This window comes from Lethenteron reissneri, chromosome 38, assembly GCF_015708825.2.
Source record: "Lethenteron reissneri isolate LAM-NWPU_2019-01 chromosome 38, ASM1570882v1, whole genome shotgun sequence".
Classification (NCBI taxonomy): domain Eukaryota; kingdom Metazoa; phylum Chordata; class Hyperoartia; order Petromyzontiformes; family Petromyzontidae; genus Lethenteron; species Lethenteron reissneri.
Genome location: NC_083816.1, coordinates 8728015 through 8742258, shown reverse-complemented (window position 1 = coordinate 8742258; position 14244 = coordinate 8728015). Strand labels below are relative to the sequence as shown.

General features: G+C 46.5%; 1 protein-coding gene across 6 annotated transcripts in view; it reads left to right on the top strand.

Moving 5' to 3' along the window:
• Positions 1 to 14244, top strand: part of LOC133351768 (IQ motif and SEC7 domain-containing protein 1-like) — a 229677-nt gene that overhangs the window by 211701 nt on the left and 3732 nt on the right. For 5 of the 6 annotated variants that reach the window (XM_061567262.1, XM_061567267.1, XM_061567263.1 and 2 more), the window contains exons 8-12: positions 4465 to 4590; positions 6068 to 6167; positions 8139 to 8300; positions 9130 to 9312; positions 13838 to 13887. In XM_061567262.1, the coding sequence (XP_061423246.1) occupies positions 4465 to 4590; positions 6068 to 6167; positions 8139 to 8300; positions 9130 to 9312; positions 13838 to 13887 (621 nt within the window). The remainder of the gene's footprint in view (positions 1 to 4464; positions 4591 to 6067; positions 6168 to 8138; positions 8301 to 9129; positions 9313 to 13837; positions 13888 to 14244) is intronic. The other variant, XM_061567266.1, reaches the window with a different exon arrangement.

The window sequence follows — 14244 nt, the reverse complement described above, 5'->3', positions numbered from 1 at the left end:
GTGCTCGCTACCAGCACTTGGCCGTAAGTCTGTTAAGGCTATACGGGGAATCTTTGTATTTGTATGCGCTTGTGTCTGTCGGTCATCTCAATCAGTTAACCCATAACACCTGGGTCTGTCCCATGACCTGCCAGCGAGCCATCCACTTTTCATGTGGCCTCAAACGTGCACTGACATCACTGCCACTTAGTGGCAACCGGCAGTTGTTTTTGTTGCTTGTCTTTTGTGTGTATGGCTGCGTGTATGCGTATACATACATATCTGAAATGGTCCTGGGCCTCCCCTAGGTCGACTGAGCCTTAAATGAGTGCCTGCTGCGATGTGTAAACCTCAGCAATTGGGGGGAGCGAGGAGACAACGGCAGCTGCGCGTAGTACCGGCCACACCATCACACGATGCACCAATCTGGCCTTAATAGGTGCTCGCTAACAGCACTTGCCCCAACAGTCTAGTCACGGCTGCATGGGAATATGTAGTGCTGCGTGCAAAGGTGGCCACGGCATGGTGCTGGTTCTTGCTAATAACCCTTGCCCAGAGGGCTGTCTCCGTGTATACTATTATTATTATACGCACGTATGAGTTTTTGTGCACGCGAATGTGTGCGCATTTAAGCCCCTTTGCACGCGAGTCAACTTAATCCCCTCACCAATACGCTAATGGCCCTGCGATACTCCTAATGCATTCCGGCTCCAATTTGAGATTTATAATCCCAGGCGTTGGGGGGGGGGGAGGCGAGAGAGGGGGTGGTGGGTGGTGGGTGTGGGTTGGTGGTCGAAGGAGCGTTCGTTTCATCGCAGAATTAAATTGCCACGCGCACAGCGGGGCGCACAGCACGGGTCTTCAGACTCCATCGCGGAGCTCCACCGCGATCACAGGACGACCGAGGGTTGGGGCGCGGTGTCGGGACAAACATTTTTCCGTAGAATTTTGTGGCAAAAAAAAATAAACAAACCGGAAATCTAGTCTGTTGGGTCAACGTAAAGGTGCATGCAACTTTGTAACCACTTGCTCACTCCACTGCTGGCGGAATGGCCTCCGCTAAAGAAGGTCACCGCATCACGCGCTTTCAGATGCGCTTCTGCGGCCGTCTGGAATGCTCTTCCTTCCGATATTAGGAAGCCACTGGAGCCATGCACTTTTAAAACATCTCGATTGAAAACTTATTTCTTTCGAACTGTGTTTCGTGTTTAGTGTGCTATCCTTCCCCCGCACCTCCGATTAGCGCGGTTGGCCGCGTACGGTGCGAAAGAAGTTCAACGTACATACAAGGAACTCTGGAGAGTAGATGGTGTTTTTTTGCCTACTGGTCCACGCTGTCCAGGCATCTTTGGAAGGGGTAGGAACACCCAACACGTTACGCCACCTCACACGACCTTTCCGATCGACTCACTGTTGCGTACCCATTTAAACTGCCTGGTGGACGCAGCTCTGTGGCACCAGGCGATCGAAAACTTGACCTTTGGATTTCAAGTTGATTTCGAGACGCGCTTTCGCACGTGACTTGCCATCCAGTTGGAGCGCTGAATATGCAAGACAAATAAATCAAGGTTTTGACAATGTTTTACGTATATATGTCGGTGGACATTAGCCCCACGTAACCACGTGACAGCCTCCTCCAGCACATGCAGGGCAGCAACAACAACAACAACCAGTCCGCCCGGCACGCCCTGACGCATGGGCCACGGTCTCCTGGCTCCACGTGGATTCACACGGCGGGGTTGTCACGCAGTACGCCCCATCGATGTTCTGAAACAGCACACACACCTTGCCCCTCCCCCGTCACACCTGGAGCGGTTCAACCGAACCCGCTGGCGCTTTGTGAGGTTGAAGCCAGGCATGGATTTCAAGAGCAGTGTGCTAGACATTACACCCGTGATAGCATCCCACCCCCACCAAGTCCATTAAGGAAACTCAGGTTTAGATTTTTGGACTCGACCGTGCAGAATGAATACACGCAAGGGCACATACAGACTCAGCATGCAACAATCCAGCCTTCCCCTGCCCGTTGATTGAATGCGTTGTGAAAATTCTGGGTCATGCTTTAAGTTAATTTGGTTTTTTTACGCGAATGATGATGATGGTGGTCCCGTTTAGCCAGTTTGTCCCGACTATTTTACACGGGAGATCCGTGGTGCTGCGTGAGCACAGCAACAACAACTAAACAAAGACAACAACATCGAGGTTGAAGGGAACGAACCCTGCGGTCCTTAAGGAATATTGCACAACTAACAAACGAGGTATTTCATTCAGGAATCGATTTTCATTCGGTTCATTTTTACCATCTCGTTTGTATTTCTTCCCTTCTTTCCTGCCTCATTGGCACAGTTTTGTTTGCTTCATTCGCCACAACAGTACATTAACGTACACTTGGCCAACAGTGGGCTTACAATAGAAATAACTCTCAAGTGTGTACCATTCGATGTGGCGTGCATTGTGAAAACATTACCATTTTTTTTATCGGACGCACGCATTTGGCACACCTGCTTATGCCCTTGTGTCTACGTGTTGTGACGTGCGTGTGCCTGTCATTCTTTCATTTAAGCAATTTTTTGTTTTTTGGGGTGGTATTTGACGGCAATCTTGCCTACAAACCACGCACATCTGGGCATTGGTGTTGGGAAGCTGTTGCGATGAGTCTCATATCGAACGGTTAAAGGTGTTTTTGCGAAAATGTGCTAAGTGTCCTTGAACGGACAGATACGAATGGACAAATGGACAGACGAAACAGATTGATGGACAGATGGACATGATTTTTCCAGGACACAGCAAAAAGTAGAATTATCGGCTCGTGTAATGATGGAGAACAAAATGTTTCATCCAATTTCTTTGAAGATTTCTGCAATGCTTACAGGACAGGGCATATGTGGCATACATCGCTTGATCCAAATGACAATGCGCTTTATAGCTGAAGAGATATTAGCATTTTCTACCGTTCCCTAGGCTGACCTCGGAAATGGTATGAGATTAATCAGAGAATATTCGTTCAGTAACAGACCTACGGAAGCCCTCAATTCAGTTTTCCCCTCGTCCAGTTATATTTACCGAGCACGCAGAAAATATTATGCCACGTAATTGCTAAGAATTCTTGGGCTTAGGTATAATTTGATCTGACATTCTGGACCACACGAGGCCCCTATGCATTCACAAGTAGTAATTACATTGGCCAGATTTTAAATTACGTTGGATCCAAATGTTGCATATTTTACTCACGCATGATTTATTTCATTGATTGGTTAATGCGCGGTGTGTTTTAAATTGCATGTTATTGAAAATGGGGGGTTGGCGTTTATTATTGGAACGGGAGCAGCATGAGTTGCATTATCATCATCAGCCATTGCTCTACCCATTGCTGCACGAAGGGCCTTCCACCCCATTCTCATTTCCCATGGTCTTACGTTGCCACCGAGTCGTATTTTTTCCTGCACGTCAGCCGATCTCATCGTTCACTTCCCGTGACGAGGTCGGCCTCTCAGGCGTGTTTCTTTCCCCCTCCCTTTGACTGCCGCTCCGTTGTATGTACGTCAAACGCCTTTCGCACCGTACGTAGCCAACCGCACTAGTCTCGCCCATCAGACTCCATTCCGACAATGGATATTAATACATACACATTCTTATAGATTTGAAGCTGTCGTGACTGCAAGGATTCATACTCTTAGGTTTTTTCGGTAAAGTCACGTAGGTAAAAACGAATAATAGAAATAAAATAATAATAAATGAAAATAAATCAATTATATAATTGATAATAATCAATAAATCAAACACATACTAACAACATTATAAACACATAACATTAAAAGAAACATGGTTAATCAATGAATTAATTAAGATTTAGTGTACAGTACCTACAACAGCTCGTCGTTAACAGGGGAATGGTTGGGGAATGGTTGCTAAGCCCTATGGAGGCACTACACTACACTATACACTACACTACTATACACTACTATACACTACACTACTATACACTACACTATACACTACACTACTATACACTACTATACACTACACTATACACTACTATACACTACACTATACACTACACTACTATACACTACACTACTATACACTACACTATACACTACTATACACTACACTACTATACACTACTATACACTACACTATACACTACTATACACTACACTATAAACTACACTACTATACACTACACTATACACTACACTATACACTACAGTATACACTACACTACTATACACTACACTACTATACACTACACTATATACTACACTACTATACACTACACATTGGTCTCTATGGAGGTCCGTCGTTAACAGGGGTGCTCGTTAAGACGGGTTCTTCTCTACTTTTGTTCACGGTAATTATAATATTTCTCATTTGTGTTTATTTCTCCGATCCGTGTGTTCCTCTTTCGGAGTAATTCCCAGCATGCACGAGGCGGAGGGTTTCCTTGGCGTACGCAAAACAATGTCGCTGTGTCGTGCGTTGCAGGTCTTGGCATTGCCCCATCGTAGGCTGGTCTGCTACTGTCGCCTTTTCGAGGTGCCCGACACCAACCGGCCGCAGAAACTCGGCCTTCACCAGCGGGAGATTTTCCTCTTCAACGACTTCCTCGTGGTGAGAGCCGCGCTGCCGGTGGGACCGAAGTGGTCCTAGCTCCCGGTCGCTCTCGCAAATCCCTCTCCGGCCACACAGAGGAAGACTTTGGACGAATTTGTCATGCAGGGCCAATAGTGTTGCGTATAATAGTTTCTAACAACTACAGTCGAGCCCCTCTTAACGACCACCCCTATTAACGACTAGTAGTTTAACGAAGGGCCTCCATAGAGCCCAATGTGTTTGCTTACCGACCATTATTACCCTGTTAACGACGGGCTTACGACGAGCACGCGGGCACGAATTTCGGCCAATCGGCGTGCTCCAAAGTGACCGGACAAGCCTCGGCCAATCAGTGATGTCCATTCATGAGCTTTGGGGCATTTTTCACGTCCAGCGACTGCTGCTCTTTGAAGCGCAAACATCTACTCGCTTAACGACCAAACCACTTAACGACCGTTTTCGTGGAAACAATTGCCGTCGTTAAGAGGGGTTCTGCTATCCGTAAAGAATACAATGAAAGTGAATTGCATAACTAAATTGCGTCAGACACCATCATCCTTTGGCACAGATACATCAATCAGGGTTACTACCTGTAAAGTACAAAAACCAGGACATATCATGGGAAGAATACGAGGAATGTCTCACAATCCCTAGAAGAGGGGAGAGAGCTACGTGTAAATGCACTGGATTTCCTTGAGTGGTGAACTATTGTGCAACCGATAAAAACTGGGACCTTTAACGTGCTGGGAGAACTCACGTGATTTCCTAGCACGGCTGCCTCCTGGGAAAACCAGGACAGGTGGAAACAGGAAACCCGAATGTTAATCGTGGTATGGGGCCGATAGGAACCTCTCTTTAAATAATTTAATGGTAGAGTGCTGCTAATGAGAAAAATGTAATTATATCATGCTTCTGTTTTTTGGCAAGCAACCACAACCCAGAATATAGGTTTTTAGGTTAGATCGCGTCACTATTAATGTGTCGTTAAACCTGCTACCACTCGACACAGCCAAATAGTAAGGTTTGTCATGTAAATAAAATATGCCCATTCGTCACTTCATCATTACGTTTACAAATCGTTACGAATTGTAAATGTTGTGGGTTTACTCTCCAACACACCGGTGTGCTGAACCAGTAACGAATTGGCATGTTTTGTTTACGTGACAAACCTTACTAATTGGCTGTGTCGGGTGGTGGCGGGTTTAACGACACATTTATATTTATGCAATCTAACCCAACAATTATGGATAAAGCCTCCTACTACTGCGTGTTCAACTGACTAACCATAACCCAGCGATTGAACAAAAACGCGTGTGTGCACTTCAAGTGAAATTCACACCACATCAAAAAATAACTTGCGTGTAAGGAAGCGGAATCATTGTTTTCCTTAATTCATGGCGTTCCCGCTCGTTTCTTGTGCTACGCTTTGGCTCTGCAATGATCTTTCAACAAAAAGAGTCAGTGGTAGTTTTCTGACACCAATGTGCTCCCACAGGTGACCAAAATCTTCCAGAAAAAGAAGAATTCAGTGACCTACAGTTTCCGGCAATCCTTCTCTCTGTACGGGATGCAAGTCCTCCTCTTTGAGAATCAGTGTGAGTCTCTTTACAGCAAAGCACGCTTGGCTATATGAACCTTATGGCGGTACCCCGGGGTACCATAGTACCCCGGCTCTCGCATCATGTCCGTGATGCAGTCATTTTTAGTCTGTTGATGGTCGGCGATGCGGCAATCGACTCGTCTCGACGAGCTGTGCACGATGCACTATTCAAAGTTCGATAACGTATTTTTTTATGCTAATGTTTGGCGTTTCGACATCGTGGAGAAGCACCGATTTCGGATTGATTGGTACCCCAGTCGCGGAGTTAAGTAACACCCCTGGAAAATAATGGTGTCCCAGAAGAAAATTATTTAATTGCCTCGGCCATTTTTTATTATTTAGAACCCCGGGGTACCGCCATAAGGATAATTTGTTCGTCCCAGCCAGCGAACTTCGCGCAGACACTCTCCTAACGTACGAAATTACTGAGCATCGTGCATTGAATTGGGCTGCTGTTACCCTATTGTTTTAATTTTTAAGAGCACGACATTTATCAGGCGTCTGGGTGGATTGGAGGCAAGACAATGTGGTGGCATTGCTGAGATCCTGGTTTTGAAAATGGGTCTCAGCCGTCCATTATAAAAAAAAACGGATTCTTAAGTGTAGCGAGTTGGTGGTCTCAGCCGAGTCGCCAATGATGTCCACTCAAGCTATATTTGCAACACCGACTTGCAACTGTGATTTGATTCGTCGCGAAACCCGACTGTGGTCCCTTCTCTCGGCTGTCCTGTTCGAGCGCAACTCACTTGCCTGAAGTTGATGTGGTGTCTCTCTCTCTTACTCGTGCACACTCTCTGATCCACGCGTTCCTGTCCCTGTCCCTCAACGTAATTCCAGACGTGCACCGACTCCACGCTTATTTTCGCACTTTTCACATTGAGTTCTAACAATTTAGTCCACGTTTCTGATCCACGTGACATAGCAGGTAATATATATACACCAATGAAAAACTTGAACGAGTTGGTATGAATAATGCAATACGCACATGCATACTTTCATTCGGAGCAATTTTAAATGTGGATATTCCAAACAGCTCTCAGCATAAGCAACAATCGTTATGCATGCCTTACTTAATGACTGTATTTGCATCTTACATTGAAATTAGACTAGGAGGTTCTCTGGCCCAGCAATCACACTCTCCCCCGGCTCACAATAAAATGCAGAGGGTATATAATCTCTCTAATCACGTGCGTGGTCCTTAAAGGTGCTGGGACATTGTTTACGATAAATGCATGGACGCTGTGTAGCAGAGTTGAGCCGGACATACGTCAAGAGAATTACGAGCAATTACTAAAGTGTCTCGTCCCAGAACACCGTCTTCAGTCAGACATTCCCGCGCCAAGCTGCCAGAAATGCATCTTGGCAAGACGTCAGTAACGCTGATGGCAATTGTGACATTGCCATTTAAGTAACGGTGATTCAATCCCAGATCAATTTAGAGATTGCCCTCGCCGTCTTGAAGATCCTCTATAGGCAGGGCTCACCCCTGCATACTTCTTGCCTCTCATCTCACTTCTTCCCAGCTCCATGCACTCTTCTCCCATCTCACCTTTCTCTACTACCCCTCCACACAATTTCTATTCCAGCAGTCAAGGTCCTTTGTCGAAGCCCCCCAAGTTAACCTTCGCTCAGTGGGACGTCGCTCATTCTTCTCTGCTGTGCCCATAGTCTGGAACACCTTTTCCCAATCTATCCGTATTGTTGACTCCCTGGCCACCTGTGCAAGTTCAGGCTGCAAACTTTTATTTTTCTATTCTACCTCCGACTATCTGCCTCTCTCTATGAAACAAATATGCCCACTATTTTTCTACAGTGTCTGGAGATGCGATCACATGTAAATGCTTTATAAACTCAATTTGTCATTCTGCTTGACCAGTGTTTATAGAATGTGGAGCTATCCATTCATAGCTTCCAGTGACGTGGATGCCAAATGTGTCTTTTTATTGTAATATCATTTGTTTTTCAGATTACCCTAACGGAATTAAAATTGTCTCCGCCGTCCCTGGTGCTGACACCAAGGTGCTGATGGTTTTCAATGCTCCCAACCCAACCGACCGCAAGAAGTTTGTCGATGACCTCCGCGAATCGATCGCGGAGGTGCAAGAAATGGAAAAGATCCGCATTGAGTGTGAGTGACCTTCGTTTGTTATGCAACATAGCGCCTCGTGCTCGATGACGTGAACGCCACATCTTCACCGTGCTTAACCCTTCACCGTTTCCGAGGTGTCTGCAAATTGAGACTCAGAACGCGCAAGCGGGTCACCGTTAATTTCATTGAGAGAGGCATCGCGCCTTTGTTTTTAAAGACATTGCACTCACCGCAGAGAACTGGAGCACTCTATGATAGCTGGCACCAAACTGTGCCACACGCCCTCCCGCATGGCCTTGTGGGAGCCTCAGTATGTCCTCAGGTCGGAAGACGTACCGATAAATGTATATTATATTTAGTACGTCATCGTAACGGAATCGGAAGAAAATTTTACGACGTACGCGTACGTCATCGGAATGGGAAAGGGTGCAATCTTTGTCCTCGTGATTATGTATGCACGTATGTGTTTGTGCGTGCGTGTGTGTGTGGGGAGCGGTAGTGTAGCGGTTAGCGCGCTGCGCTATGAACCTGGCGACCCGGGTTCGATTCCCGCTCACGGCTAACACCAGTGACGATTATCTGAACCGGTCCCGGGCCTCCCCTAGGTCGACTCAGCCTTAAATGAGTACCTGGTGCGGTGTGTAAACATCGCCACTGGGGAGACAAAGGCGGTCGGGCGTGGTGCCGGCCACCCACCTCCACGTTCGTGTACCGTTCCGGCCTTCATAGGTGCTCGCTAACAGCACTTGCCCCTACAGTCTGTCAAGGCTATACGGGGGATCTTTGATCTTTGTGTGTGTTGAAGCCCCCTGTGCGCACTGCTGCAGTCTCCGTCGGCTATACAAGAGCAACTTTGTCTTTGTTGCAGCTGAGCTGGACAAGCAGAAGGGCATAGTGCGGCCGCCGCCGCCGTCTCAGGGTCCCAGCGCCGTCAAGGAGCCGCCGGCCAACGGCAGCGTGCCGCGAGCGAGTCTGGACGACAGCTACGCTTCCAGCGAGGTGCTGAAGAGGAGCGCGCTGAGCAGCTCTTTGCGAGATCTCTCGGAAGCAGGTTGACACCAAATACGACTAAGAGAAACACCTCCTTCCCTGCTGCCCTGGCTTCTCCGCTTCATTGGCTTCTTCGCTTGACGACGCTTTCGGTTGCGTTTTTATTTATTTATTTTGTAATTGTTATTTTTAACACGCAACAATTTGTGTCAATCCACTGCTGGACGAGGAGGGCCTCCTGACACCGTGTTGGTCGTCGGGAGCTCGTTTGACCGTACTTCACCACGCTGGTCAATGCTGTTCGGTGAAGATCTCATCGCTCGCTGATGATGAATGCCGTGGTCGGGAATCGAACCTGGGTGCCGGCGGGGGGCGGGGGGTGTAATAACGCAGTGCCCTAACCACTGCGCCACCGCTCCTCCACCCTGTGTTCTTTCCAGCCCTGCTTTTTGAGTCTGCTCTTCTTGCTGTGGCAGCAACGCAGCTTTCTCATGAACCGATATTTCACTCGCTCATGTGTGCCAGGCATCAGTTGGATTATGATTGAGCAAATTAATTAGGGGAGGTTTTATTATGGAGCTCCTAAAATGCTGAAACGGAACTCGCCCGTCAACCCAATCGTGCAGGATTCTCCTGCAACAATAAGTAATATTTAAAAATAATGTAAACACGCTTTAATGAAATGTACCGTACTAGCAATGGAAGAACTCCACGACTCTAGGAAGTGGCCCCGAAGCTTGCCATGACGTAAGGGAACGTGGTCATTTACAGCCAACGTCAGTTGAGCGTGGACAATTAGAGCCAAGCCGAAACATAACATATAAAAAATTCCTCTTTTAAATATATGTTTTTCATTTTTTTATTATAAAATTAAGTATTGTCATCAGTATGATATAAGTATACCAAGTTTTCAGTCGATACCACATTGGGAAGTGGGTAAAAATTGAGGATACGACAACAACAACAGACAGAGTGAATTAATATAAAAGCGTGTAATAAATAGAGTCTTGAAATTCAGTGAAGATGTCCCGACTAAATAAATGGAATTGCTAAAATTGTATTAATATATGCAAAGTGTGCCTATGATAAAATCACCGAGATTGCACCTGATCATAAGCTCAGCTGGGCCGACCCTGGATAGTGGCTGGATTGGTAGCCACCTTGCACACAAAAAGACGTTGTTGGCAGACGCAGTCATTGTCAGCACAGGGCAATACAGCACGATCCAGTGTACGATGCTCAGACATCTATGCTGCCCTCATTCACCAGTGCAGGCCTGACCAGCGTGACGCAGCAGTAGTCAAACAACCTCCAGGAGCCCGCACGGTGCAGGGGGCCGCCGTGCAGCTGTGGGTTGACAAACAGGGCCCTGTATTGTATTCTTAGGTTTTTTTCGGTAAAGTCACGTAGGTAAAACATCAAAATTAATGAAAATAAAATAAAACAAAAATCACGACGTTTCGGAGGCAACACAAGTCTCCGTCATCAGGTGGGACCGTCACAGCCGAATTAGCTGCATCAAGTGAGGCAATGATTCAAGATGTAATCCCTTATAAGCAAGTTGAAGGGGAGGAGAGGGGGGGGGGAGCTCATCAGAATGTGGTAGCCAATGAATGGAAACGTATCGGGAGGGAGGGGGGCGGGGCTCAAAGACAGCACGGAGTGCTCAAATCTAGAATTAGGGCCCTGTATTGTCGCGATATTCACCCTTTACGAAACCGGGCATCTCTTCAGTGTCAGCAGAAATCCTATTACCTTTAAAAGGGACCACATTTACCCACGCACCACTACAGGCGCTCGAACTCCGGCAGGAGCGCGTGCCGAAAGCTTGAGAGAATAAATGGTCAACACGTGGCCGAAACCGGAAGGCCGCACACTCGGATTACTTGTGGCAGCGAAAACCTACTTGCTCGGCCACATTCATGATTATGCCACTTGTTAAACAGCCAGATTATCAGAGCGTGCTCGAGCGTGGGTTGTGATGCTGGTCGTGGGTGTTTCTATCACGGACACCCTTTTGCCTACATGAACCACTTACCACTTCTCCGGCTCACTAGAGACTCATTTGACTTTTTCAGAGCCCTACATATGCGTGCAGCCTTCCTCGGGGTTCACCCACCCATGGTTGAGAAGCCCCGATTTAGACAAATCTTGATTGATTGAGGGAGGCTAAAATTAAATGAGGAACGCAAGCTAGAATGAAAACCCAGTGAGCAAGGCGCTAAATTTGCCTATTAATTTCACACAAGGCTACCGAGTGCATCGCTTTGAAGGTGAATATGGAATACACAGAGGTGTGGAAAGTTAATTGGGAAACGTATCGCTTCACCATGGGGTGTTTAAACAATTATTTTGTAATCTTTAGCCAAAAATATTGTGTAATTTTATGAAACCTGACTGTAGTTCACTGCTGCATTCAGCAAATAATTAACTTATTTATTTTGTCATGAATGTATTTTTTTATATATATAAAATTAAAGGCATAGCGGTGCGCTCCCTTCTGTACACGGCAGGCATTTATAATCTGACAATTGGGAGTGTTCAAGTTTTGTACTTTATACTACAGAAGTTAACAGAGTGGATACTCCAGTTGGCACTCTCTTTATGACTGTGTATACATTGCTAGGGATGCTGCCGTGGTATAATGGTTAATGCACTGCACTTCAGAATTAGAATCTCCATTTCTACTGGAGGAATCCGATGAGCTCTAAAACTCTTTCTCACAGATGTCCAGTATGCTTGCAATCCCGGTGCTGCAGTTCTGCGCTTCTGACTTGTGTTAGCAACCCTCTGCATGAATTGTGCACGCTATAAATACGACATTATTATCATCATCATCATAATGTGTATTTTTAACACGTCAGCTTTCGCGACCAATATTATCCATAATAGAGGTTTTTGGGTTATATCGCGTAAATATAAATGCGTCGTTAAACCGAGCTGAACGACTAACAAATTGTCATGTTTCTTTTATGTGACAGGTTTTTGGGTTAGATTGTGTAAATATATAAATGTGTCGTTAAACCAGCCACCACTCGACACAGCCAATTAGTAAGGTTTGTCACGTAAACAGAATGACACATTTATGTATTTATGCGATATAACCCAAAAAAAACTTTATCATGGATGACATTGGTCGCGAAAGCCTACTACATGTTAAACTGACACATTTCTATTTAGGCGATCTTACCAAGAAATCTCTATTATGGAGAATGTTTAATTTCACTAAATCCCTTCTCCGCCACGGTCCACCCCGGCAGCGTAAATGGGCGCAACCGCAACAATTCGCTACATCGGCAGGTCCACGTGTGGTGGGATTACTTGTGTGCGCTCCCACATCTGGCCAAAGATCTCTTTAAAGGGGGGTGGGAGGTTCTCTCGACTACCCTCCAGTTGGAGGCCCCCTCCATAAGCAGTGGCGTGAGTAAGACATCGCAGGGCTGCGCCTTTGCCTTTTCGCTTCACCTTTATGTTGCACGTGTTGGCACGGTGTGTTTTCTGTTCGCAACGAAGCGCCGGCGGTTTTCGTAATGTCTCGTCCGGAGCGTGGGAATTCCACAGCTTTGGCGTTTCATGCTTGTGGTCAAACAGCCCATTGCAGAATTCATTAAGTATTGACCATCGTGGTGTTGCTGTGGATTCATTTAATGTTGCTCATTGTCTTGTCATACGATTTCATAAATAAAAACGTCGCTCGTAGGGCACTTTAAATATTGATTGATTTTTAAACAACGTACCGGCTTGCAAGGTGGTTGAGTCGTCAGGATGTCAAAGTGCTTGATTCGCACTGCTAAGATCCTGGGTTCGAGCCTGGCAGCCGGCCATGGTTAAGCAATATTCGCAGGTGTCGTGAGTCGATGGTTTCAACTTGGTCCCCAATGACAGCATTTTTTTTGGTCAAAATTATTTATTGGAGGTGGTGCTCACCTCCTGTTTACAGCCCTGCGGAACCAGTGGTGAAAATGCCAATATCTCTTGGCAGAGGGGGGGGGGACGAGTCTATCTATAGGACCACCATTGTTGACTTTCCCACAAAGTGGTTACAATTTATTGACTCTGGAGGGATGATTGGTCTGAGCCAACCCCCAACCAGGATTTGAAATCGCAACATTTTGATTGCAGACTGCTCACTCTACCACTGAGCTCCATATATGTTTTGGTCTTGCACTTAATCTCTGCGAATTAAAAGACATTGGATTGACTGTCATGCGATACAACATGTATCTCATTAGGAGAGGGCGGATGGGAAAGTGCTGCCCCCGAATGTGTAGAGCGGAGGTCACTGGAAGGAAAATCTCAGAAGCAGTTCTGTGATATTACCTTCCACGGATCGTTTTCTAACACGGGGTAATGCCCTTATCTGTGAAATTTACAAATAGGAAGCTTCGTATTGCGATGCGAGACAAATATCACAATTTGGGATAAAATTGGTTTGAGAGGCAAACGAATTTATAATGAAATCACTGGCTCGCATTGCGGTTTCATTAGTTGCACTGCAGCCTCGGTGCATTTTTACGGCCTCCGTAGGCCCTCCACAGCAGAATTCACCCGTCAAATTCTCTCTCTCTCTCTCTTTGGCCTCTCAGGAAAGAGAGGCAGACGGAGCAGTGCAGGATCCCTGGACAGCACAATGGAGGTACGGTATGTGCGCGCGTGGTGCATCATAACAGCTGTATGTTGCCAGGAGCTGCTGTTGCTGCTGCTGCTGCTGCTGCATACTAATCCCACATCCAGGGCAGACTTGAACCGTGGCCCATCTGTCCGCGAGTGCTGCTGCCTGCCACTGGGTTCACTGGAAATTAACTCGAGGCAGTTTGAGGTCCAGACTTAACTTCCTGGAGATAATTTAAAAAAAATTGCATTCAGACTTGGAGAAATTAACCCCATCCGGCCCCCGCCAGTCACGATTCGTGGTTGTCGCAGTTCAGAGTCGTAATTCTCGTTTAAATCACGTCTGTGAAAACCTACGCAGAAGGGACATTTTCACTCTAAC